This window comes from Lynx rufus, unplaced genomic scaffold (assembly GCF_022079265.1).
Source record: "Lynx rufus isolate CCGP_SWC_20201006 ecotype Redwood Valley unplaced genomic scaffold, mLynRuf1.p SCAF_3, whole genome shotgun sequence".
In the NCBI taxonomy this organism is placed as follows: Eukaryota; Metazoa; Chordata; class Mammalia; order Carnivora; family Felidae; genus Lynx; species Lynx rufus.
In genome coordinates, this window is record NW_025814845.1 from 149,911,681 (window position 1) to 149,937,002 (window position 25,322).

At 46.1% G+C, this 25,322-nt stretch overlaps 1 protein-coding gene across 3 annotated transcripts in view; it reads right to left on the reverse strand.

Annotated features, from left to right (window-relative positions):
- Positions 1–10,653: 10,653 nt before the first annotated feature.
- Positions 10,654–25,322, reverse strand: part of GATA4 (GATA binding protein 4) — a 47,805-nt gene continuing 33,136 nt past the window's right edge. The window contains exons 2-6 of one of the 3 annotated variants that reach the window (XM_047092385.1): positions 19,148–19,314; positions 17,327–17,452; positions 14,093–14,180; positions 12,073–12,221; positions 10,654–10,836 (exon numbers count right to left, since the gene is read on the reverse strand). In XM_047092385.1, the coding sequence (XP_046948341.1) occupies positions 10,654–10,836; positions 12,073–12,221; positions 14,093–14,180; positions 17,327–17,452; positions 19,148–19,314 (713 nt within the window). Of the gene's footprint in view, positions 10,837–12,072; positions 12,222–14,092; positions 14,181–17,326; positions 17,453–19,147; positions 19,318–25,322 lie in introns of those variants that run through there. The other 2 variants (XM_047092384.1, XM_047092386.1) reach the window with 2 other exon arrangements.

Sequence of the window (25,322 nt, forward strand, 5' to 3'; positions counted from 1 at the left end):
TCTTTCTGACTGAGAGGGAACGGAACAGGTGGCCTTCTACTAAAGGGGATGGGGCAGGAAGTGAGGAGAGGAGGGCTAGGGAGGCTTGGGATACTGAAGTTCCTCAGCATGGAGGGACCCTGGAGACGGGATGAGGTTTACAGGTGCTGAATTTCCAGGTTGGAAACTGGGATCCCCTGAGAACCTTCTAGTCTCCCTCTTTGTATATCTGGCCTCTTCTGGAGAATAGCCTCACCATCAGGATGCCCCCTGCTGTAGGATCTGGACAAACAGTAGCTTCTGGAGCCCCTAAATCCCCATTCTCTAGACTCTGGCTGAGTTAGGAAGGAAGACAGAACGCAATCATTGCCTCAGCTCTTGGAATGAATGGTGCCTAAGAAGGCTCTGCTGAGGCCAAAGGGCTATAGAGTTAAGAAACCAGGAGCACCTGGCTGACTCAGTCAGTTGAGCTTTGTATCAGGTCATGATTTCACGGTTCGTGAGTTCAAGCCCCACATCGGGCTCACTGCTGTCCGTGCAGAGCCTGCTTTGGATCCTCTGTCCATCCCCCACTTGCACTCTCTCGAAAGTAAATAAACATTAAAAAAAAAAAAAAGAAACCAAATGTTTCACAGCTTGACTATCATTTATAATAGCTATTTGTTGAGCGGATACTATATGTGAGATACTGTTGTAAGCTCTTTACATTATATTGCCTTGTTATTAGCTACAGGAAGACAAGCAAGTCACAATAGATCTTTGAATCTTTATAATTTAAGTGAGATATATATGGCTTTATTATGGACATATTATAAGGCAGGGTTTCTCAAACTTTAATATGCCTATGAATCACCTGAGAATCTTGTTTACATGAAGATTCTGACTCTGGTTTCTAGCAGGGCCCAAGACTGCCTTTCCAGCAGCTCTCTCCTGCTGGTCCAGGGACCACACTTGGGGCAGCAAGGACTTAGAACGTAGTGGTTGGCAGTTGGTAGGCACTCAATAATAAATATTCTTTGAATGATTAAATGAGATATTAGATGCAAAACACTCATGAACTGTAAAGCGCTGTGCAAGGGTATGTAACCATCATTCCAAGACAGTAAGGCTGGGGAAGGACAAACTCCTAGTCCTAGAAGTGCAGCTCTGTAGAATAGCAGCAAAGAACACTATTTCTGTAACTGACTACCTGGGTCCAGATCTCACCACTCAGTGGGCAGAGCTTGGGCAAGTAATTTACCTTTCTGTGCCTGTTTCTTCATCTATGGGATGAAATGAAATGCCTACCTCCCTGGGATACTGTGGGATTTATTGAGACGATTTCCCTACATCTCTGAGCACTGGGCCCGGCTCCATATGTTTAGTTATTATTATTTGTCTCCTGGATTGGGGGCAACCCCAAAGCTCACAGGAGCCTGGGCCTCAGCACCTAGCATTCTAAGGGCCATCGAGCCAATTCCTCCCTCTTCCTTGTGGCCCTGATTTCTCCAACAGCATTAAAGTTACAGTGCACATGAAAATCAGAATACAGCCACCTCAAAGATAGCAAGAAAGGACGTGAAGGAGAAAAGCAGAAGGATCTGGTGAGGAATCAAACTGCCGGTGAAAGAGTGTGGGATTCTGAACCACCCTGAGAAGGTTTCATTCGTTTCTGGAGGCATATTCATTCTGTGACCTACAGTGAGTTACTTAAAATCCATGGGCAGTATCTTCCTGGTGCTCAAAACATGATTGTGAGGATATAGACATGTTTTATGTAGATATATAAAGCTACCAGCAGCGTCCTACGTGCAGAAATGCTCAATAAGCAGTAGGCACTTTTTTCAGTAGAAGTTCTGGGCTGACCTCAGATTGCTTGAAAATCAGGCTTTTTTATATGCCGGTGGCCACAAGAGAGTAGGAGGATGCTGGTGCCCCCCTATGGTGAGTGCATTAACTGCAAGGATGGTACTTTTATGCCAATTTCCGAGCCTTCCTTGAGGTTAGGTGCTAAGTGTGGCTCCAGGTCAGCTCCATGGCTTTGGGCAGGTTCCCTCAACAATGGCGGGAGACAAGAGGGTTTGGACCAGATGATCTCTGAGACCCCTCACGATCTGTAAATGAATCAGGCATGGTCTCTCAATCCAGGTATCTATCCTTTTTTCCTAGCCGGGTTCAGTTTTCTTTCTGTTCGACTCTTCTGGTCGAACAGTGGTTGGCAGTTGGTAGGCACTCAATAATAAATATTCTTTGAATGATTAAATGTTGAGCGGATCTTAATGTTGAGGCCTGCTATCGGAAACCTTAGCAACGTTAACTTCCCCAAATCCTTAGCAGCTTGTGTCCTGTAACCCCATCGTATTCCCATGACTCCAGACCCATACCATCCTGTAAGGTTGAACTACCAGGAATTCTTCGGCCCTGTCCTTGTGCAAACAGCTGGATTTTAGGCTGCAGGGCCTCCTGGGAGTCTAGAACAGCACCAGGGCCCCCGGGATTGATAGATTGCTTGACTTCATAGCTAAATAGGAAGGTTTACTCTGAGCCAACGTGTCCTACCAAGTGCCAGGACACCCTAGATGGAGCTGACCTGGCCTTGCAGCACTGGACCAAACCAGAGCCTGAGAGTAGGAGTTCTTAACCTCGGTTATATGGAGAAGTTTCCAGAGTCCGTGAAACCCCTAAAATGATGAATAGCGGGTAAAATCTCAGGGCATGGGTCCCTTTCTGGGCAAGTAGACCTGGCTTTCATTATATTTTCAGAATACTTACTTAGAATGTTCTAAATAAGTAACGTTCTAAGTAAGTAACATTCTTCTGGAAACCTCAGACCAGAATTAGCGCATAGCATGCTTTCCTCTGTAGTGTGGCATCCATAGAAGACCCGAAAATGTCCCCCATTTCCCCTGCTTTCTTTGCTGGGAGTAGCTTTCAGAGTCTATCGAACATTCCTCAATAGCTCTTCATTTGATGACAAATTCCTATCCTTTAAAGAGGCAGTTAGAAAGGACTGGTGACAAAATTTGGCCAGGTGATGTAATTCTGTTTGGGGCCCCACACTGAATGTGGCTAGGAAGCAATGAGCAACAAGCCTGGTTCTCTTAGGTTGACATGAGCAGATTCTGGAGAGTGTCTAAAGGGAATTCCAACATATATTTCTGCAATGGCTGCAGCATTAAAATAAGTAGTTTCCAAGGTGGGTACTTTGTGAGACAATACTTGCTGGATGTATGGCTTCTGAAACTTTTTTTTTTTTAAGTGCATTACTTAGAACACAAAAAAGGTATGGGTTTCCATTCAAAGAACATCAATCTGGAGTCTCTAGACTCCAGGCCCTGAGGTTTCATCTGTACTGACAAGAGTATGTAAGACTGAGAGAGAGGTGAGCCAGTTTCTTGTAGTTTCAGAGCTGTTGGTCCGAAGTCCTGGATGGTAGATCTAATTCAGTGGGTCTCTGGGGAATAATTTTTCTGTCCTTTTCTGATCATCCTCACAACACAACGGAGTACCAAACAGGAAAGGTAGCGTGCGCTCCTTGTATGATACCAGACGTGGCACGGATAATTTCAGATTATGGCAGCTGTCACAACTACTTAGAACTCAGAGGGGCCTTAAAGATCTGCTGGATCCAAAACATTTTACAGATACGGATGCTGAGGTGAAGAGCAGTTTGGTGAACTGCCCCAACTCGTGCAGCCAGACGATGGCCAGACCTGGACTACAATTTCTGAACCCTCAAATTCCATTTTTTTTTTAGTTTTTTATGTCTATTTTTCAGAGAGAGAGAGCGAGCAGGGAAGAGGCAGAGAGAGAGATGGAGACACAGAATCCGAAGCAGGCTCCAGGCTCCGAGCTGTCAGCACAGAGCCCGATGAGGGGCTCGAACCCACAAACCATGAGATCATGACCTAAGCTGAAGTTGGATGCTCGACCGACTGAGCCACCCAGGTGCCCCAAATTCCATTTTTTACTCTTTCCAGTGGACTCTCTCTCCAAGGTTGTGGGATTGAGCTCCTGCACGGACAGTGAGGAGCCTGCTTGGGATTGTCTCTCTCTCCCTCTCTGTCCCTCCCTCCACTCACGTGTGTGTGCTCTCAGAATAAATAAACTTAAAAAAAAAAAACTTCCATTTTTAACTCTTTCTGGCCCTCTCCCTTTTTTGAGGAAGCAGAAGCATGAATGGAGATGGACACAGAATCCATTCCAGGAGTGTGTATATGCCAGCGGCCCCCTTCTAGAGACCCTGAAATTCACCCAATAGGAACCCACAAGTAATTTTTAAATAGTCAGAAAGTCCCAAGGTAACCATCCTCCTAATTGCTTTACCAAGACTGTAAAGCAGACTAAAAACTGCCTTGAGTGGGAACTCAGTCACTTCAGTGTATCAACTATCTGGTACTTGGTAGCAGAGATTGACAGTTATGTTTTTGTTCTTTTTAAAATAGAGGTGTAATTTACACATGGTTGTGTTTTTGATCTATGAAAAATGAGGAAAGGCCTAGATTATTATGTAAATAGAACAATTTCAAAACATGCGAATTAACGCAGGGGTGGGGCGGGGTAAAGGGGACTCGGCTGTGGTAAGGCTAGAAGCCACATTGAGGAAATCTGCAAGGTGAGCTACACCATGAAGCTACTGTCAAGGATGTCAGAGAGACAGGGAGAAAACAGGTGGATTCCTAAAAGTGTTTCTAACCCCCATCACTACAGCAGTGCTGGGGGGTGCTTGGCATACAGCAATGCCTTTAGGATGAAAAGCATATGAAATGGCATTGCCTATCACTTTGGCAGAGAGTCCTGCTTGTACGCCTGTTTAGAATTCTCTTATGTCAGTCTTTTCTTACTACATCTGTGCCCCAACTCAAACGTCTCAGGTTATCAAGAACCCTAGGAATAACAGATATTTTCAATTTTTTATTTGCGTTCTAAGGAAAAGAACAAGGGAGGAATGGCGAATCTAAGTGTTTTCACATCTCTAATTACAATCCATTTCATTTGAGCAAATCCATCTTAAAGAGGCAGCACAAGAGACAAGTCATTGTAAGAGGGGTCTACTAGAGTTATCCACTAGTACTGTTTACTACTACTGAGCTGCTTCTGAACCGCTTGCAATCAGAAATTCACTGCTTAGAAACTTCCACTGCTCAGGGATGAGAAGAGCAGGTGCATCTGTTTATTTTTTTTTTATTTTTATTTTTTTTCAGGTGCATCTGTTTAAAAAAAACCTCTTCTAAATGGGCAGAAAACATGAATAGACACTTCTCTAAAGAAGACATCCAGATGGCCAACAGGCACATGAAAAGATGTTCAGCGTCGCTCCTTATCAGGGAAATACAAATCAAAACCACACTCAGGTATCACCTCACGCCAGTCAGAGTGGCCAAAATGAACAAATCAGGAGACTATAGATGCTGGAGAGGATGTGGAGAAACGGGAACCCTCTTGCACTGTTGGTGGGAATGCAAATTGGTGCAGCCGCTCTGGAAAACAGTGTGGAGGTTCCTCAGAAAATTAAAAATAGACCTACCCTATGACCCAGCAATAGCACTGCTAGGAATCTACCCAAGGGATACAGGAGTACTGATGCATAGGGGCACTTGTACCCCAATGTTCATAGCAGCACTCTCAACAATAGCCAAATTATGGAAAGAGCCTAAATGTCCATCAACTGATGAATGGATAAAGAAATTGTGGTTTATATACACAATGGAATACTACGTGGCAATGAGAAAAAATGAAATATGGCCTTTTGTAGCAACGTGGATGGAACTGGAGAGTGTGATGCTAAGTGAAATAAGCCATACAGAGAAAGACAGATACCATATGGTTTCACTCTTATGTGGATCCTGAGAAACTCAACAGGAACCCATGGGGGAGGGGAAGGGAGAAAAAAAAAAAAAAAGACGTTAGAGTGGGAGAGAGCCAAAGCATAAGAGACTGTTAAAAACTGAGAACAAACTGAGGGTTGATGGGGGGTGGGAGGGAGGGGCGGGTGGGTGATGGGTATTGAGGAGGGCACCTTTTGGGATGAGCACTGGGTGTTGTATGGAAACCAATTTGGCAATAAACTTCAAAAAAAAAAAAATAAATAAAAAAATAAAAAAAAAAAAAAAATAAAAAAACCTCTTCTAAACCCAGGGTGGAGGAAGTCACATCTTTGTTTCTCAGGTGAACCAGGGCGACCACAGCTGTACAAGAGGACAATCACCAGAGAGCAGGGAGGGGTTGGAGCATGCGTGATGGGAGTCATGTGCAGGGTGCAGGGGTGGGGGGTGGGGGGACATCTCATTTATCACCCTTCACTCAGGAGGAAAAGCTCCCTGTTCGCATCCATCTGAAGACCTCCCCAGTTGGAGCCTGCAATCACTTCTACAGCCTGGGCCCAGGAGCTGTGGGTGCCTTGCAGGCTTTTTCGGATTCCTCTGTTCCTGGTAACCCATAACACAGCTATCGATCACCTCTGTAAATCTCCCAGGCTTCAGCCAGAAGAGTGAACAAGCAACACACAGACCAAAAGAAAACTGACTTTGAGAAACCAGGTCTGTTTTAATGTCACCTTTGCTTGGATTATTTAGTTCTCCTTGTTACAGACTAGTCTGTTTGCAAATGCCATGCCACAGCCACTGGAGGGGAGATAAGAATCACACTCGGGCCAGCACTCTCCAGGAGGCCAAGAGTGAAATGAAAGCAAGTGCCCAGGAGGCGGGGAGAGCTGGACAAGACTGACTCCACTTCCCAGGCTAAACCCTGAAGCTCTGAGGCTGATCCTTGGTGATGGGATGATTTAAACCTGTGTTATGACATGGCATTTTGGTGGTCTAGCTTCAAGCAAGCCAAGGATACAATCTGAAGATTAGCCTCCAATGTCAGAAAATGATTAAAAAGCCAAAAAACAGTCACCTCCACTCCAAAAGCAGCTTTCCAAATGGCTATTTCTCATGCAGTCGGTATTCATGTATGTCAAGTTCTGGGGGCTCGAGGGGTAGGAGGCTCATCCAAATAACCTCTACCCCAGCTCCATTAGGTGCATGTTCAGGGACTATAAATGTATTCTCACTATTGTCAACTGAAGTCAAGTATAATCACAGATAAATGTGCTACCAATCATTCCCCTAAAGGAATTCAAAAGTCAAATATTAAGGGAGCACCTGGGTGGCTCAGTCGGTTAAACGTTCAACTCTTGATGTTGGCTCAGGTCATGATCTCAGGGGCGTGAGACTGAGCCCCACATCAGGCTCTGTGCTGAGCATGGAGCTTGCTTGAGATTCTCTCTCTCCCTCTACCTCTGCTCACACTCTCTCTCAAAAAAAAATTTTTTTAAGTCAAATATTAAGGATTAATGCTCTCCCACCATTAATTTAAACTGTGCTTCAAAAGGTTTTATCATAAGGCCCCCTGGGTGGCTCAGTGGGTCAAACATTTAACCCTTGATTTCGGCTCAGGTTGTGATCCCAGAGTCATGGGATTGAGCCCCATGTTGGGCTCTGAGCTGGCAGTGTGGAGCCTGCTTGGGATTCTCTCTCTTGCTTCCTCTCTCTCTGCCCATCTTCCGTTCACGTGCATACACACTCTCTCTCAAAATAAATACACTTAAAAAATAATAACATAAAAAATAATTAAAAATTACAAGACCGTTTTGTCATAGCAAGAGGTGAGACTCTAGGGGAAGGTGAAGGATTTTGTAACCTGGACACAAGCATTGTTGCTTCACTCACCACACCAGGCCAGACACTTATTCTAATGACACCATCGTTGCTAGTGACCAACCCCCCGCCCCCCACCCGCCCCAATCCTTCCACACCAGCCACTTTCCGACCCTCTGGGAATTGCATCCTTTAGAATATCCTGATTGGTAATAACTTGACCTCCTCTGAGAATGGATTTGATTTGGGGAAGCAACCAAATCCAGTGAGCAAGGAGGCTGAATCTAGCTTGATTATACCAACTAGGATGAAGCCCAAGTTATGACTATACAAGGAATGAGGTTGATCTGGTGTTGTATATAATTCTGTTCTGAAAGCCATTCCTAAAGAGAAGTGGCAAATGTCTTCAACAGAGACTTCATTGTCAGAAAACATGTGCTTCCCAGCATAAATCCTGGTAGGTTTTATTTATGGTTTTGAATCTCTTTTGTTACTCTTAATTGTTAGTTATCTGCTCCTTGTCTTTCTGAATGGTAGCTACATTTAATAGGTTTGGCTATTCCTTAGCAAATTTAAGAGCTTTTCTGATTTTATGTAAAATAATGGTTGTTTCCATTTTTTTCTTACCTGCTCAAAAATAACAGGGGTGCTGTGAAAGGTCAAAGGCCACCAGTTGCCCAGTGGGTTTGGCATAAGCCAGTTGAGAGAAGGCAGAAGGCACCATGAACAGTTCTGAATGCGGGCAGGTTTACTTGTCTGGGTCCCATTCCACAGGTACTGCGTCAGAGGGTGGCCTCAGGACCACTGCCCCCACTCCCACCCCATTTTTAAGATGAAGCAATTCTGTAGCTGAAGATGGTGAAGACAAATGGAAAAAGGAGAAGATTTCCTCTCCTCTCTAGAAGCTTGCTTGGATCAAACCATAAAGGAGAAGTGGAAGATGGCAAGAACAACTCAGGTTGACCCCCCAGGACATGTCTTAAACCAGGTGGGCTGGACAGACCACTGCCCTGCACTCTGCTCCATGCCCCAGCCCCTGCTGGCCCCGAGGAAAGCCCTACAAATGGCTCCCTTCATTGGGCAACAACTGTTGGGCCATAGGAACTTTAATTATTGAGGGCTGGTTGGCCCAACCCTCTCTTGGGAAACCAAAGCCTAGAGGTTACCTGTCAAAGTCGCAAACTAGTCAATAGCAGGGCTGGGATGAGTGTTCTTTTCACTAGCCACCATCACATACAGAGGAAGTCTTGGCCAACTGCCATAAATGACTGAAGGGAGAAAACGATTTTATGCGGCCTGTGAGCAGATCGGCGAAGGGGCCTCCGTGGCTCAAGATTGCCTGGCAAAGGGCAGCATTGAACCTCCCAGTAATGACTTCTGAGGGAGGAGAAGGAAAAGAGGAGTACAGATAAATTTATTAGTTAAATACTGATTTTACAGCCATTTCACCTTAAGACAATGTTAACAGGTTTGTGGGTCAGGGAAGGTATATGAGGGTGGCCTTCATGGAAGAAAGCAACGTAATGATGATTAAAACAGAATCTTGGTTTAAAAATATTCTCTGCTACAGCCAGTAGGATTTTGGGGTTGGGAGCTGGGGATTTGGGAGGGAAGATGTGGTAAGGCCACAGTCAGCTACAGGTCTGTTGACGATGAGGACGAGGAAGGAGAAGTCTTTGCGAGGAGCTCCAGCATCTCGGGCAGAAACGGCAATATGAAGAGGAGAAGAAGGCCAATTCCAGGACAATACAAGGGCCGGACACTCCCTCAAGGCCCACCCTCAGTGTCTTCTCTTATCGGTTGTTGTCTTTCCATTAAGTTTTTGTCATGTTGTGTTTGTTTGCTTTGAATGTATGTTGCAAGATCTCTAGCTTTTTGCCTCCTGGACAGAAGATGTCTTCTGGGGAAAGGATGTAGGTAGGTGCAGGGGCTCCGCATCCCTTGGATGAACTCGGCCTGCTGTCTGAACAAGAGACACAGCTCCGCAGAACAAGAGGGTCGTCCACGAGATCCAAGCACAAGAATTCACGGAAACCCCCTGCCCACCCCCGGGGCTGGTGTCCACCAGACACGCTCTTCTGAAGGATCTCAAGTCTTAGGTGAGTGTTTGTCAAACTCGCTTTAGCAGCAGAACTTTTTTTGTACTTACTTGGGACCCACCTGTGTGTGAAGGGGTGGATGAAGGATTTGGGGGGACAGGCGTGGGGGAGGCTGCTGTGTGGTTAAGCTGCCAAGCTCTTGTTTTGTGGAGGGAGAGACATGTTCAAGCTGAAGGCAGAGCTGAATCACTCAGCAGTGGAAGGGATTTTTATTTTCAGAGGCTTTGGGGGTGAGGAGAAGGAGCGGAGGCTTGAGCCTTGGGTCAGGGAAAGGAACTTGGGGGAGGCGAAGTTCCAAGTTGCAATTTTGCCCAAGCCACACGTGGCAGTGGGTGAAGTGGCCCTCTCCTCCATCTCCCCCACGAAGCCCTCAGTAGCATGGGCGCTATACGCAACGTTTCAGGAGCCAAGATTCGGTATTGAGGAAAGCAGGAGTATGCCAAACCTGAATGGGGAGTGCTGGACAAGGGCAGCAGCTGCCCGGAGGGGCTTGTCGCATCCAAATTCAGGCTGGACCAGGGGTCCCAGAGCCTTCACCCACCCTCAGAGCCCCGGTGCTAGGAACACCATGGAAAAGCCACCATCTTAGGTCACGGTGGTAGAAAGGCAGAGGAGAAAGATATCTCGTCTCTTGTAGGGGAGGGGTAGGGCGGAAAATAAGAAAGAAGTCTCTTACTCCACAGAAGGGACTTAAATGTGCTTGTAGTGAAGGGTGGGTTCTTCCAGAATCAGAGTCTGGGTTCTTTCCAGTCGCCTACCCTTGAAAAGGCATCCAATAAAATCCAATACCCATTTCCCCTAAGCCAAATTGTCAACTTCAAGTTTCTTCCCGGTTGTTCTTCTGGAGTTATTCCCCAACAGAGCAGGCTGGCCCCTGGGAGCCCAGAGCCTCATCTCTGCTGTCCTCCAAGTCCCAAGTCTGTGCCGAAATCTGAGGAGGGAAGGAGGTGACATTATGCAGTGATTATGTCCCCATGACTGTCAGCCAAGGCCAGGCTGTTCCAAGGGTCCTGCTTGGAGCTGGCCTGCGGTGACTGGCTGACAGAAGATGCGTAGCCTTGTGGGGAGAGCTTCAGGGCCGAGAGGACTGGGTGGATGGAGGGCCCGTGGCCAGACATCGCACTGACTGAGAACGTCTGAAAACAAAAAGTGCAAGATGAGCTCAACAGAATCACTCCTGAAGGCTCAGGAGGAGAGGTCCGGGCTGGAGAGGGGAGCCCTGGTGCACAGATGTCCCCCAGCTGGCTCCCACCCCAGGAAAGGGATGAGGGGAGAGGGCCCTAGGACAAAGGCAGGACAAGACACCAAGCAACATTTCTCTCTGTTTTTCCTAACCCCTGTGCTGTGGGAACCAAAGGGTCTGTGTGATTCACCAGCTTCTGAGCACTGTGACCCAGTAGAGGTTTGTAGATATTCTGGTTTCTCAGATGGCTCGGATAGTTACATGAGACATCTTCCACAATCTTATCACCGTCAGAAGAGGTGATCCAGATCCACGCCAATCTTATCCACGCCCAGAAGAGGTTCCTGGCTCTCCTGGTCCTATGGGACCCGGGTTCTTTACCCTGACAGTAAAAAGCTCTTTAGGACACAGACTCCCTCAAGTGCATGCAGACGACAGATCAGAGTTAACGGTAACCAAGCTTGGTTACTGCTTAGAAACCGTAACCAAGCTCAGAACTTCCCTAATCCCAAATAGGGGAACCAAAGAGGGAAGGGGTTGGGGAGTAGGAATGCCATCATATTTGAAAGAGGGAAAGGACAGGACCACTGACTCATCTTCTGGACACACGTGAAGCTGGACCTGTAGCCGACCCTCATTAAATGGCAGCCTGCCTGTGACCTCCTCACCAACCCCCTGCCCATCCACCCTGCCCTCCCCACAGTTTCCACACCTCTGCCCACGCCAGGAGGGTCCTCTTCCATCCCCTCCCAAACTTCAAAGAGAAGGTCACACCACCTCTCACTTAGGAGACAGACTTGCTCAGAAAGCCCATGCGCCACCTCCTAGAACCTTCTACAGTTGTACCTCCCTCCCCCAAAGCATGCAGTCTGATTCAGGTTGTGGCTGTGCCATAATGTGTCCCTCCCCACTCCTGGTCTCTGAAGGTCCTGGCACAGAGGAGCTGCTAATCATCTGTCTGTTGTAGTTGTACGTCCAAATCACTGTAATGTGATCAGATGTGCTGAAATAGACCCTTGTGCAGATAGCCCCTATAGGGCCTCAGGTGGGACCCCAAAGGCACCAGGCGGCTCCTGCTGCCACCTGCTGGGGCCCTGCTGAAGCGCGTGTTCCAGCGCTGACCCAGCCACCTGGTGGTCTGAGGTGTACTATCCCACAGGCAGCCCTATCTCCCCGCCCAGGGACGTACCTGGGCCATGGAGCTGCTGTGCCCATGGTAGGCCGATAGCCCGGGCTCTGTCTTGATGGGGCGCATCTCTTCGCTGCTGCTGGTGGCTGCGTTGCTGGAGTTGCTGGAAGCACTGGTGGCGGGAGGAAGGCTCTCACTACCCGAGGGACCTAAAATAAGGCAGAGTCAGGACACCTAGACCAGGGACAGGGGCGAATGGATGGTGGTCCTTTGAGACAGCCAGGGTAGGTCTGTGCTAACAGCTTTATTTCTATTTGCTGGGGAATGAAGCAGGTCCCTTCATCAGGGCAGGGCGACAATTCTCAAAATGGGACAACTGAAAATATCAGAATTTAAGCGACGGGCTCACCACCTCTTATTCAAACCCTTGAGACTACATGTTTCAGGACTCAGAAGTGTTTGGATTTTAATACTGTATATTATAGAATACTCCCAGCGGAGTCTGAGACAATACTCCGTAACTAAGCACATTAATTGTTCTACAGCAAAACATGTGAATATTCACACATGGGATAAATAAAGACTATAAATAGCCTGAGTCTGTTCAGATTAGGTTTTGCTGCCCAATCTAGCTCCCTACACTGGGAATTTTGGATAGGGGGGCGCTGCTCACCTGAACCAAATGCTTGCTCTATCACTGCAACATGTAAAGAGGTGAAGTTACCTAGGGGAATGTGCTGTGCTTCTAGAACAGTGTGAACACAGGGAGAAAGGCTGAAGACCACTGGCATGAGACACAGAAAATAAGATGTAATATTAAATAAGATCTAAAATAAAATACCTAATCAGATATACTGCCAGAAGGGGTAAGCCATGGTTGAATCTGGGAAAGGAGGACTTGGGTCATGTTCTCAGTAGTGGACAAGGAAAATTTATCTGTTTGTCATGCCTTAGATTAGAAGATAAACTTTCTACTGGATCAGCTGATTTATTTTTTCTGCAACTGCAGCATTTCCCAGTGAAATCTTTGATTTGGTAGCAGTACTGAAGAGGGAATGCTCTTGATAGGAGCATAAGTAGTCCTCATTCTTAATCTAGAAACTGAAAAGGCAAAGTGGCATACTGGACAGGATATGGAGCTTGAAGTGGAAAAACCTGGGTTTTAAGTCCAAGTCTATCCACTCACAGCTGTATGACTCTGGTTAAGTCACTGCCTTCTCTGAGCCCCAGTTTGCTCATTAGTAAAATGCAGATAATTGGTCTCAAGGGGGTCTTTAAGGACCAGGGAGATATTAATTGTAGAGCAGCTTTCTAGAATGCTAAGTACTACATGATGTTAACTATACTTTGGCTTACAAATCAATCTGTGGATTGAAATTAATGGAATCCTGTCCTCCTAGATCTCTGTTATCTCAAAGAGAACATAATGGAGCTGAGTTCTTGAGTGGCCGCAGTACCAAAGATGGAGGGACCAGTAATGTTCTTTTTCTTTCTGGCCCACAACTGGTCCAGCTGGCCCAGTGCAGCCTTTGCAACTGGAAAGAATTGTGCAACTTGATTTGAGCCTGCTTCAAAAGCTCCCAAAATTTTGCGTGGTGATGTTACTTTTCACTGGGTTATCATTCTCTCCTGAATAGCTGGGATGACGCTTTTTGTGTGTCTCGCGTCCATGAAATACAGCCAGACCAACACTAAACCATCCTACACACCCAGAAAACTGATTGGGAGATTAACACAACAATCTGCACAACCTGAACCACAGGATTCAGCAGGTACACGACACGAAGAGCTGAACTTGGGGAGCAAGAAGCCCCGAAAGGTAGGGAACCCCTTTTGCGGGCGGAGAGAGGACGGAGACTGGGGAGGAGAGGAGCATACGGGAAAAGCACTCCTCCCCAAAAGCAGCTGGAGAGAAAGTGGAAAATTGGAAACAGCCGCAGGGACTAAACTGAATAGCTAGGATGGACAATGCTATCATTATGCCTTGGTAGCCTGAGCTGACGCACTAAAATACATGATTTTTACATATTCCAAGGGCCACTGAGTTCTTAATATAATTACACACAATGCTTTTACTCACCTGCTGGTGTCTTAGATTTATTAAGGTTCTTGGGCTTCCGTTTTCTGGTTTGAATCCCCTCTTTCCGCATTGCAAGAGGCCTGGGGACCTAGAGAGTTACAAATCAACATATATGGTTTTCTACTTGCACGTGATCTGCTACCTTATTTAAACACGCACTCACACTATGAGAAGGCAACATCTAATCAATTCCTCTACAAACCTTAGGGCTGGGACTAAGTGAATCAGTCCCTGGAGCTCCTGCTGAGAAAGAAACCAATGCTGTTCAAATATACTAGCATACTGTACTATATGCTGTGTACTATACTAGCTCTGGAGAAATGGAAGCTTAAAGACACCATTCCTTTCTTCCAGAGCTTCACAGTTTACTGGGAAAGACAGACAAGTAGGAAACAACCAGACTCATAGATGATGTGGGGGAACAGAAAAGAAACACTAAGCTCTGTCCTTGGCCCGGGAGGAGGGGAAGAGGCACATGACCACATCAAGGAAGGCTTCGCTGAGGAGGTGATGCCTAAGTTGTGGGAGGCTGTCGAGTAGACAAGAGGCAGGCATTTCAGGCATCAGGAGCAGTATGTGCAAAAGCCTTTAGTTTATCAGCAGTATCAGGACACTGTGAAAGTGAAAACGGGGTGCTATTAATAATTATGCCAAGAAAATAGGCAGAAGCTGGTGCAGCTCAGTGAATTGAGATGTGAAGTCACTCTAAATAGAGCAGCTCTGCACCGCACTGAGTCTGGTTGGAGCAAATCGTAGTGTTTCCATGGGTGGTGGGGAGCAACCAGAGATTATGTTGGGGAGATGGCCCTGAGGCCAGGTCCTGAGATAAACTATCCGTGGGCAACACTTTTACGGCACTGACTTCTCATAAACAAGCAGTGACTGTCAAGCATCATGCTCCTGAACCGTTCACAGATGCCTAAATAAGTGTCTGGGGAACAGGCTTGCTGGGTCATCTTTCTAGTATTTTTAAACATGTGCCCTCCTCACAGCTGGTTTCTCTTAGGCCAGGCCAACCCAAATCTTTTAGTTCCTGGTCTGTGCTTTTCTCCTGTATGGGACTAATAAAGGCCATCCCTGAAATACTGAAGGAAAGCAATTGCCACTTGAGAGATTAAACATGGAATGGTTAAGAGAGAAGGGTATCAGATTACATGAACTTGAACCTGCCTTCTAGTCAACTGAGAGGTCAGTGTTCCCACCTTTGGAGGGAAGTAGCCTCTCCTCCCTCCAGCACCCAGCCCCACACTTTGGCCCACTTGAAGCCCATCCTGACTTCAGAAAAAGACAGCCCTCATGTTTATCCCCACCAATCTCAGTACTTGTTTTAAAACAATCATGGTAAAATACACATAACATAAAATTTACCATCTTAACCATTTCCAGTTGCGTTAAGTATATTCACATTGTTGTGCGGTCATCACCACCATCCACGTCCAGAACACTTCTCATCTTGCAAAACTAACACTCTGTACCCATTAAACACTAACTTCCCATTTCCCCCTCCCCTTGGTCCACGGCAGCCTCCATTCTACTTTCTGTCTCTATGAGTTTGACAGCTCTGGGTACCTCATATGAGTAGAATCGTACAAGATTCGTCCTTTTGTGACTGGCTTCTTTCACTTAGCATAATGACTTCAAGGCTCATCCATCTGGTACTATGTGTCAGAATTTACTTCCTTTTAAAGGCTGGATAATATTCCCTTGTGTGGACAGACCACATTTTACTTATCCATCCATGGACCCTTGGGTTACATTCACATTTGGCTCTTATGAATACTGCTGCTGTGGACATGAGGGCACAAGCATCTGTTCAAGACTCTGCTTTCAATTCTTTTTTGGATATACACCCAGAAGTGGGATTGCTGGGTCATATGGTAATTCTGTTTTTAATTTTTTTGAGGACACAATCTGTTTAACACCTGCATAATATTCCTTTATCAGTTTCTTTTACCATTCCCCTATTGAAGAACAAGAATTTCTTTATCCGTTTTCCTCCTGAAGGTTGTTTTTCCCCTCAATTTGCACTATTACAGTGATTCAACAAACATCCTTGATACACTTCTTTGCAGAAGGAAGTGTATTTTCTTATGAATGTTCTTAAGTATATTTTTGGCTATTTTTTTCTCACTATAATAAGAAAACATAGTACACTTCTCGCAATGAGCAGTGAATAATGTATAGAACTGTTGAATCGCTGTATTGTACACCTAAACTGAATATAACATTGTATGTTAACTACACTGGAATTCAAACTAAACACCTAATTTAAAAAAAAAAAGAAAGGAAACATGAAAAAATTCATGTTCATGAAGAATCTTTTCTTAGATTCATGAGACTAAGTTAGTAACAACCCCTCCCACTCCACTACCATCAATCCTGTCCCCATGGGGCGATTGAAATACCAGCCTGTTATATTTCTGACATTTTAAAACATTCTCAAACATGTGTGCACATGTACACATCTATACACATATGTATGTGTGTATTCATTCACCCACCCATCTGTATCCGTGTGTGTTTTACTCACCCTTACTCCCATAGTAAGGGGTCATAGTATGGGGTCATACTATGTACATTACTTTGCAAATGTGTTTTGTTACTTCAGGTCAAGATACATGGCTCTGACTTAATTATTTTTTAAACATCTGCACAATATTTCACACTATAGTTTGTGCCATAGTTTAGTCAACCATTCCTTTAGGAGGCTTTATGACTGTTTCTTGTTTTTGCCACTACAAATACCGCAGCAATAAACAGTTCACACATCATTAGGTACTGATTCTTTTATTGTTTTATAGACTACTTTCCCCAAAGCAGAGCTGCCAAAATCAAAAGATATGTGTGTTTCTTGTCCTTAATAAGAACTACTAGGTTAATTTCCTAATGAATACTTGCAGTAATTCACATGCAAACCAATGACATAGGAGAGTATTTCCCCAAATCCATACCAGCATTTGACTACGCTGGCACCTGATCTTGGACTTCCAGCCTCTAGGAATGTGGAAATAAATTTCCGTTGTTTATAAGCCATCCAGTCTGTGGTGTTTTGTTACAGCAGCCCCAACGGACTAACGCAGCCTGGAAGGTCCCTTCTAAATCTAGGTTTCTTTGCTAAGAAGGGAAAAATGGATTATGATCTGAAAGTTGGAAGACAAGTAAGAAGTGAATAACGGAAACAAACGTGTGGCCGCTGGTAGGCTGCTCACCCTGCCTGGCGGTGGGGTTACTTACGCCATGGAGCTTCATGTAGAGGCCGCAGGCATTGCACACAGGCTCGCCCTCGGCGTTGCGGCGCCACAGGGTGGTGGTGGTGGTCTGGCAGTTGGCACAGGAGAGGCCCACTCGGCGGGAGGCAGACTGCAACAGAGAAGGCAAACCCTTCAAGTCCAAGTAAAAGGCAAGTGCTGCTGCTTCTACTTTGCAGGGAGCACCGAGGGGCTGGCCCTAAATGGGTGGCAGGGTCAGCCATCGTAGCCCTGTATAAGAATCCCAGAGCAAGGGGGGGGGGGGGCGCCTGGGTGGCTCAGTCGGTTGTGTCTGCCTTCAGCTCAGGTCATGATCTCATGGTTCATGGGTTCGGGCCCCACATGGGGCTCTATGCAGACAGTTCATAGCCTGAAGCCTGCTTCAGATTCTGTGTCTCCCTCTCTCTCTCTGACCCTCACGCTCTGTTTCTCCTCTAAAAATAAACAAACATTAAAAAAAAAGAGAGAGAATCCCAGGGCACGGGGCGCCTGGGTGGCTCAGTCAACTGCGGCTCAGGTCATGACCTCATGGTTTGTGAGTTCGAGCCCCGCGTCGGGCTCTGTGCTGACAGCTCAGAGCCTGGAGCCTGCTTCAGATTCTGTGTCTCCCACTCTCTCTTCTGTTCCTCTCAAAAATAAATAAACATTAAAAAAAAAGGAAAAAAAAAAAGAGCCTAGGGGCGGGGTGGTGAATGAGAACAAGGACTTCAGCTGTAGGAGAAGTAGAGTGATAGAGTGAATTCTTTTCCTAACTGTAGCATTAGTGGCATTATCAGTCATTCATCAAAGATCCCAGCAAGCACTGGGCACTGGAGGCAGAAAAGCTTTTCTCAAAAGTAGAATAAATGTGGGCTTCCAGGACCAGGCATGGGTGGTGGGTGAACAATTACTGTATTTGAATACATCAAAGACTGAATGGGCCTTGTGACCAGAGAGAAAGGGAAGCATCAGGACTTAACCCCTCTATTTCTCCCTTCCTAATATACACGAAAGCTAGTTTGTGTTGGTCAAAAGAAAATTCTACTAGAAAAGACCATGGAGCCACGAGCCAAAAACCCCATTACAAACATTTTTCCAGCCAGAGGGCCTGATACACCCTGCTTAATCTCCCTGGGCTTTGGGTTTTATCAACTGATCAGTTGAAACAGGGTAAGGAAGAGTCCACCTTGCTCATGGGATAGATGAGAAAACAGGAGATGTAGGAGGCAAGGCTGGACTGGGAACAAGGAAACCTGGGCTCTGGTTCCAGATAGGAGACTCAGTAGCCATGTGACCGTGGGCAAGACTGTTAGCTTTTCTGAGCCTCACTTTTCACTTCTGCATAATTAAGATGTTAAAGTAGATGGTCTGGAACATCCTCCTAGCTCAAGTGCACGCTAAAGGGATGAGACATTACTATGTTGCCAACCACCCACCCAACTCCTCAACCCACTTCCTTTTCAAGAGGACTTGAAAGGGGCACCCGGGTGGCTCAGTCAGTTGGGCGCCTGACTCCTGGTTCCAGCTCAGGTCATGACCCCACCCTTACGTGAGTTCCAGCCCTGCATCAGCTCTGTGCGGACAGAGCAAAGCCTGCTTAGGATTCTCTCTCTCCCTCCTTCCCTCCCTCCCTCTCACTCCCTCTGCCCCTCCCCCACTCCTGCTGTCTCTCTCTCCCTCAAAAATAAATAAATAAACTTAAACAAACAAACACGACTCGAAGTCCAGAATTCAAAACCTAGGCATTTCCCACCTAAGTGTGAGCCCGAAAGCCGGGGGCCAAGAGGAGGAGGGAAGGGCAGACTCGAGGAGCCAGGCACTTGCTTACCAGCCGGCGCTGGGGCTTGATAAGGGGCCGGTTGATGCCGTTCATCTTGTGGTAGAGGCCGCAGGCGTTGCACAGGTAATGCCCCGTCCCGTCGCGCCTCCAGAGCGGGGTGGACATGGCCCCACAGTTGACACACTCTCTGCCTTCTGAGAAGTCATCAAACATGTCTACTGGGTGGAGAGTAACACAGAGGATTCATTCTTTGTTGGGGCCCAGAAATCTCACATTGGGAAATCTAGAAATAATGTCTTTTCCTTGCAAGAAGTAAAAAGATGGATCACCTCAGGCTGCCTCCCATTTCCTGACTCTGGCCTCAACCCCTGGAGTGGACAGTTTTACTCCCGGGCATCCCAGATATCACAAGGCTCTCCCCAGTCACGAGAAAAAGAAAAGTCGGGCCGCGACCACCGGCAGCCTGGATTTTCGTCCCTATCTCTCTTTCAGAGCCTGTATCCCTGAAGGTCTCACCCAACACTGAATTCTGCCCAGACCTTTTTCCTCACTTTCCCCTTCAAAATGGAGATCCCTTTCCATTTCAATTAAAAAAAGAAATTTACTCTGGGAAATTAGAAAATAAAATGTGTAAAGAAAATACAAATCATATGTAATCCTATGACTGCAAGATCACCAGTGTTATTAACATTTTGTTCTATTATATCCTTTGCAGTACTTTATATATTGACGTATATTTGTGCCTAGTCAAGGTCAAGCTATATAATTTTGAGCCAACTGTTTTCACTTAATACCAAGGCATTTCCCACATTAGACATTCTTCATAAACTTGGGGTGCCTGGGTGGCTCAGTCAGTTAAGTGTCCAACTATTGGTTTCAGCTCAGGTCATGATCCCAGGGTCATGGAATTGAGCCCCTCGTTGGGCTCTGTGCTGGGTGTAAGCCTGCTTTGGATTCTCTCTCTCTCTCTCTCTCTCTCTCTCTCTCTCTCCTCTCTTCTTTCTCTCTCTCCCTCTGCCCCTCTCCCCTGCTCTTGCTCTCTCTCTCTCTCAAATAAAATAAAACACATGAAAGTTTTTAAAAATTCTTTGTAAACTCATTTAGCACAGTATATTATCCATCATACAAATGTGCCATCCTTTATTATTATTATTAAACTTTTACTCAATCACTATCCAGCTTCCGATTTTTGTTTTGTAAACACAGCTCATTTGGTGCACAAATCTTAGCATTTCTGCTTATTCTTTTAGGGTGCTCCCCTAGAAGTAGAATTACTGAACCAAAGGGACAAAATTTTTTGAAATTTTGAAATCATTTTCATCATTTCATCATTTCAGTATCTGTTTGATATGCTGTATCCTGGTCTGACATGTTTTCCTGCCTACTGCATAAAATGAAGGCCTGCACTGCAAGCAACTGTGACTTAGTGTTGCTCACAGTCCCACGGGCACGTTGCCATCATGGTCAGTCTCCTGCAGTCATTGACAAACCCGCTGCATCACCATCTTTACCGTCCAGGTCTACAGAATTTGACAATCGACAAATTTCACTCCTGCCCATTTCAGTTGCCCTGGTGAGATAGGCTGGGGTGCGCTTCTTATTCCCTATGATCTGTATAAAGCCTGGCTCAGAACTTCCAGAAGTCTCTCTGACTCCATGTACCTGCTTCCTATTTTGAAAAATATTCTACATCCTATCCCGATTTTTCATCCCTAAGTACAGCTACCCTGGTATTAGGGTAGTTCTTGTCCTACCTCCAGAGTGGGAGTGGGATCTTCTCTAGTAACGGGGGGATATTTGGAAGGGAGGGTTTTTAAGAGCTCTCCCTCCACCAGGACCTAGCACTGAGGTTTAAGGTCCCACATTCTCTAGCTCTGTGGCCCAGCTACTTGCTCTAAGGGAATGCGAGCTGAAGAAGAGCATGGTGGGGGGCCCTCTCCTCAAGTCTGGGTATACAAACAGTCATTTGCACCTGCAAACAAGTAGCTGTGTGTCCACAACGAGTCAACAATGTGCAGGTGTGAGGGGCTATTTGCTCAAGCCAGGGAGCTGAGCACACACAGTCACGAGAGGCTATTTTTGCACCTGGGTCACACTGAGAACCCTCCAGCAAGGTCACCTGCTTTCAGAGCCACACACAAAACGGCAACTGCTGTCCACAGTTTGCTTCCCCATGCCTGGGGGGAGGCAAGCAATGAGCCCGCACACCACCCTCACTACCATCACCGCCATCACAGCCACCACCACCTGCAAACTGGCATGTGCTGACCTTGCCCTGAGCCAGTAAACCCTGTTCCCTTGGCCCAGGCCTTCCCACAAGGGAACTGGGAAGGCCAAGGGAGTTCACAGAAGGACCTTCGAACAAGGAGGGGCTTTTGGCAATGTCATCCTTTTGGTGGGGATCTGCTGTAAACACTAGATGGCGCTACAGCCTCACAATTGAACCAAGACAGCCGTCTAGCTTAAACCATGCCTGGGAGTGGAGGACTCTTCTAGATCATTCTTCCAGTCCAAACCTAATGCAACCCTCTTACTCTATTTTTTTTTTTTTTTTTATCACGGAAAGAGCTAAACATACTCAAAAGTGGACAGAACGAACTCTTATTTAATCATCAGCCAGCTTCCAACAAGCTGTGGCCAGTCTGGTCTCATGTATCTCTCTACTGACTTTCCTCCGTCTTGTATAACTAAAGAAAATCCCAGACATTCTACCATTTCGCTCATAAATATTCCAGTATGCAGCTCTCACAGATAAAGATGCACTCTCCTCCTTTTAAAGATAGGCAAACCAGCTTCTTTCCTATGTTTTAGTTTATCTAAAGAAGCCTCTACAGACAAAAATCTCATAATCTGTTCTCTCTTTTGGAGGGGAGATGTCCTCTTCTCATCACACTGAAGGTATTACATGCAGGGACAGAATCTCATTGAAGGAACCATCCTTGAAATTATAGGTCTCTTGGGTGGTGGTTACTGGCCTCATGCTGCATTGAGACCCCAACACAAAAGTTTGCCTTAGAAATTCCTTCACATTTGCCTCACAGAATTGGTTACACACTTGAGCAACTATTTTACTAGCCAGGGAAAGGCACTGGAGGTTGGCAAATAACGTATTTACCACCAACAAATGTTTACTGAGCATCGGCTTTTTAAGCCCTCTGATAGATGTCACAGATGCTAAGAGGGAAACTTATTCTCAGAATGCTAATAACCTAGTTGGGCAAATTGAGCCAAAATATCGATAATGGGTAACAATATTATTCAACTCATATTCAGAACATACCTTAACCTAACTGGGGATTTGGATGGCAAATACTTCTTGCCTAGGGTAGGAAATGCAGAAGTCAGACCCAGATTGAAGGGTCAGGTGTTAACAACGGTAGCCAAAGGAAGAGAATGGATAGGAGGTCAAGGCCATGCTTCCTAAAGATATGCTCTCAGACATCCCATGTCTCTCTACAATCCACTACACCTCCAAATCTACAGAGATTTCCATATTTTCTACCAGAAAGTCTTGTACCATCCGACCTACTCAATAAGATGTTATAAAATTTTAGATGATTATTGCAAAGACAATGTAACAATAAAGGAAAAGGCTTACCCCGCATGTTAAATGAAAAATGCAATACACAAAATGCCATATCCATTGTGATGGCAGCTAAGCCCACCAGGAAGGAAGTTTTTCTTGGGCCAGTTATTATGATATGGGCTTTTCTTTCTTTTTTTTAATTTAATTTTATTTTTAAAAATTTTTTTTAAATATATGAAATTTATTGTCAAATTGGTTTCCATACAACACCCAGTGCTCATCCCAAAAGATGCCCTCTTCAATACCCATCACCCACCCTCCCCTCCCTCCCCTGCTCCATCAACCCTCAGTTTGTTCTCAGTTTTTAAGAGTCTCTTATGCTTTGGCTCTCTCCCACTCTAACCTCTCTCTGGGCTTCTCTTTCTTAAAAATGCCATTCTGGGTGGCTCAGTTGGTTAAGTGCCCAACTCTTGGATTCAGTTCAGGTCATGATCTCATGGTTTCATGAGTTCAAGCCCTGCATCAGGCTCTGTGCTGGTAGCACAGAGCCTGCTTGGGATTCTCTCTCTCTCTCTCTCTCTCTCTCTCCACCCCTCCTCACTCACACTATCTCTTTCTCTCTCCAAATGAATAAACTTAAAAATTAAAAAAACCCACCATTCTGTAATGTCATATTGCCTATTTTTAAAAACCTGATTTAAAATAAACAAAAACAGGGGTGCCTGGGTGGCTCAGTTGGTTAAACCTCCGACTTAGGCTCAGGTCATGACCTCACAGTTCATGAGTTCGAGCCCCAAGTAGGGCTGTGTGCTGACAGTTCAGAGCCTGGGGCCTGCTTCAGATGCTGTGTCTCCCTCTTTCTCTGCCCCCACTTACTCTCTCTCTCTCAAAAAATAAAATAAACATTAAAAACAAAAAACAGAAAACAAAACCAGAAAAATTTTTGATCATGTTAAGCAGCTCCCAGTCCACTATGGGGGTGGGGTGGAGGTGGGGACTATTCTCTCTTGCATCTGACACACACACACACACACACACACACACCCTACCTGGGACAGAAGGAAGGAGAGAACGGAGTTCAAACCTTGCTGCTTAGTAGCCAGGCTGCCATAAATAGGAGGTAATAGGCAGTGAGGGAGCCCCACACCAGCCTGAACATCTGGCAGCATGGACCCTGGTAACAACCATCTCTTATTGCTTCATTAGAAGTGCACTGGGGGGTGGGGTGCCTGGCTGACTCAGCCAGCAAAGCCTGCAACTCTTGATCTCAGGGTTGTGAGTTGAGCGGAGAGATTACTTAAAAAATCTTGGAAAAAAAATTAAGAAATGCACTGGGTGAAACTTCCCAAAGGGCCAGCAGGCGGTGGTCTGAAGCCAGTTTATAAGCCAGATTTCCAAGGGCATAGCTATGACCTTCACTTATGAAAGCCCCACCTACCCAGTGCTGAGCATCATGGGAATGGGTCCAATCACTTAGAGGGCAGTGGGAATTCAACTCTCTCGGAAGTGGGTCAGCATTACCCCACGTTGGAGAAAAGACTTGTAATAATAGTTGTAAAGTACTTTGCAAATGAGAGGCAAAACTCACAACAATGGCTGTAAAGTGATTTGTAAACACCAAATGAGATAACAATGATGGATGATTGTTAGGTTTGGAGGGGTGGAGGAGTGGGAAGGCCAGGGACAAATCTTCAGGAGGGATTTTTGCAGGAGGGAGGGGATAGATAAAAGAGCTAGGAGATTTGGGAATCTGACCTTTTCTCAAACCACTGGGGCCATGCTCAGAATTGTAAACTGTATCACTCCCAGACTTGACCAAGTTGGAGGCTGGTGGGCAGGGAACGAACTGGCAACGTGGTTCACAGGGGACACTTATGAGGTCACAAGGCTGCTGTTCATAGGCAATAGTAATTAATGACTCTTAGCAATCAGAAACACAAAGTGAATTGGGTCCTAACCCCGAGAAAGGGGATCTAACTCCTCACCTCCATCCATGACCCACTTCAGAAAACATGGTTTTTAAAGAGGGCAACAAACTCAGCCTGATTTCGTAGACATCCAATTTATTACGGGTGTTCCTAGGAATCACTTCTCCCCAAGTGCCTGAAAGAAAAATGTGGGCCAGGAGGTTGAAGGATCCCACCCCTGACTTCCCCACAGAGAACTGACACAATCAAAGACAAAGGCTTCGACCTCTCCCCTGACCTGCTCCATCCATCTTGGGGAACCCACCCACAGGCAGGGCTAAGCAAGCCAGGGCTGGTGAGAGAGGGTTTTGGCGGCCTCCATTTTGACCTCAAACTTTTTAGTTGGATTCTTCTTTCCAGCTTGTCTCTAGACTCAGGCAGAAGACCCTGAGGGTAACGCATCCCTGCTGGGAACTCAAAGGACCCCCTCATCAGGGACTACCCTCAGCCAGCAAGACCCTGCCCAGGACTGACTCCAAGACAGCGATCGGTCTGACTTTCACTGCCCACCTGCACAGACCCACGGACCTTTGCCCCACGTTTTCCTTATATAAACCTGGAAGTGTTTTCAGCACTTTGGAGACCGCCTTTCAGATGCTAGTCCTCTGTCTTCCTGGGTTGGCCTCACCGAAAGAAATTCCTTTCTGGTTTTGCCACCATTGGTCTCTCTGCCTCTGGATTTTGTCAGTGGGGAGTGGCCAAACCTGGTCTGTTTGGGGCCCCCAGAGTC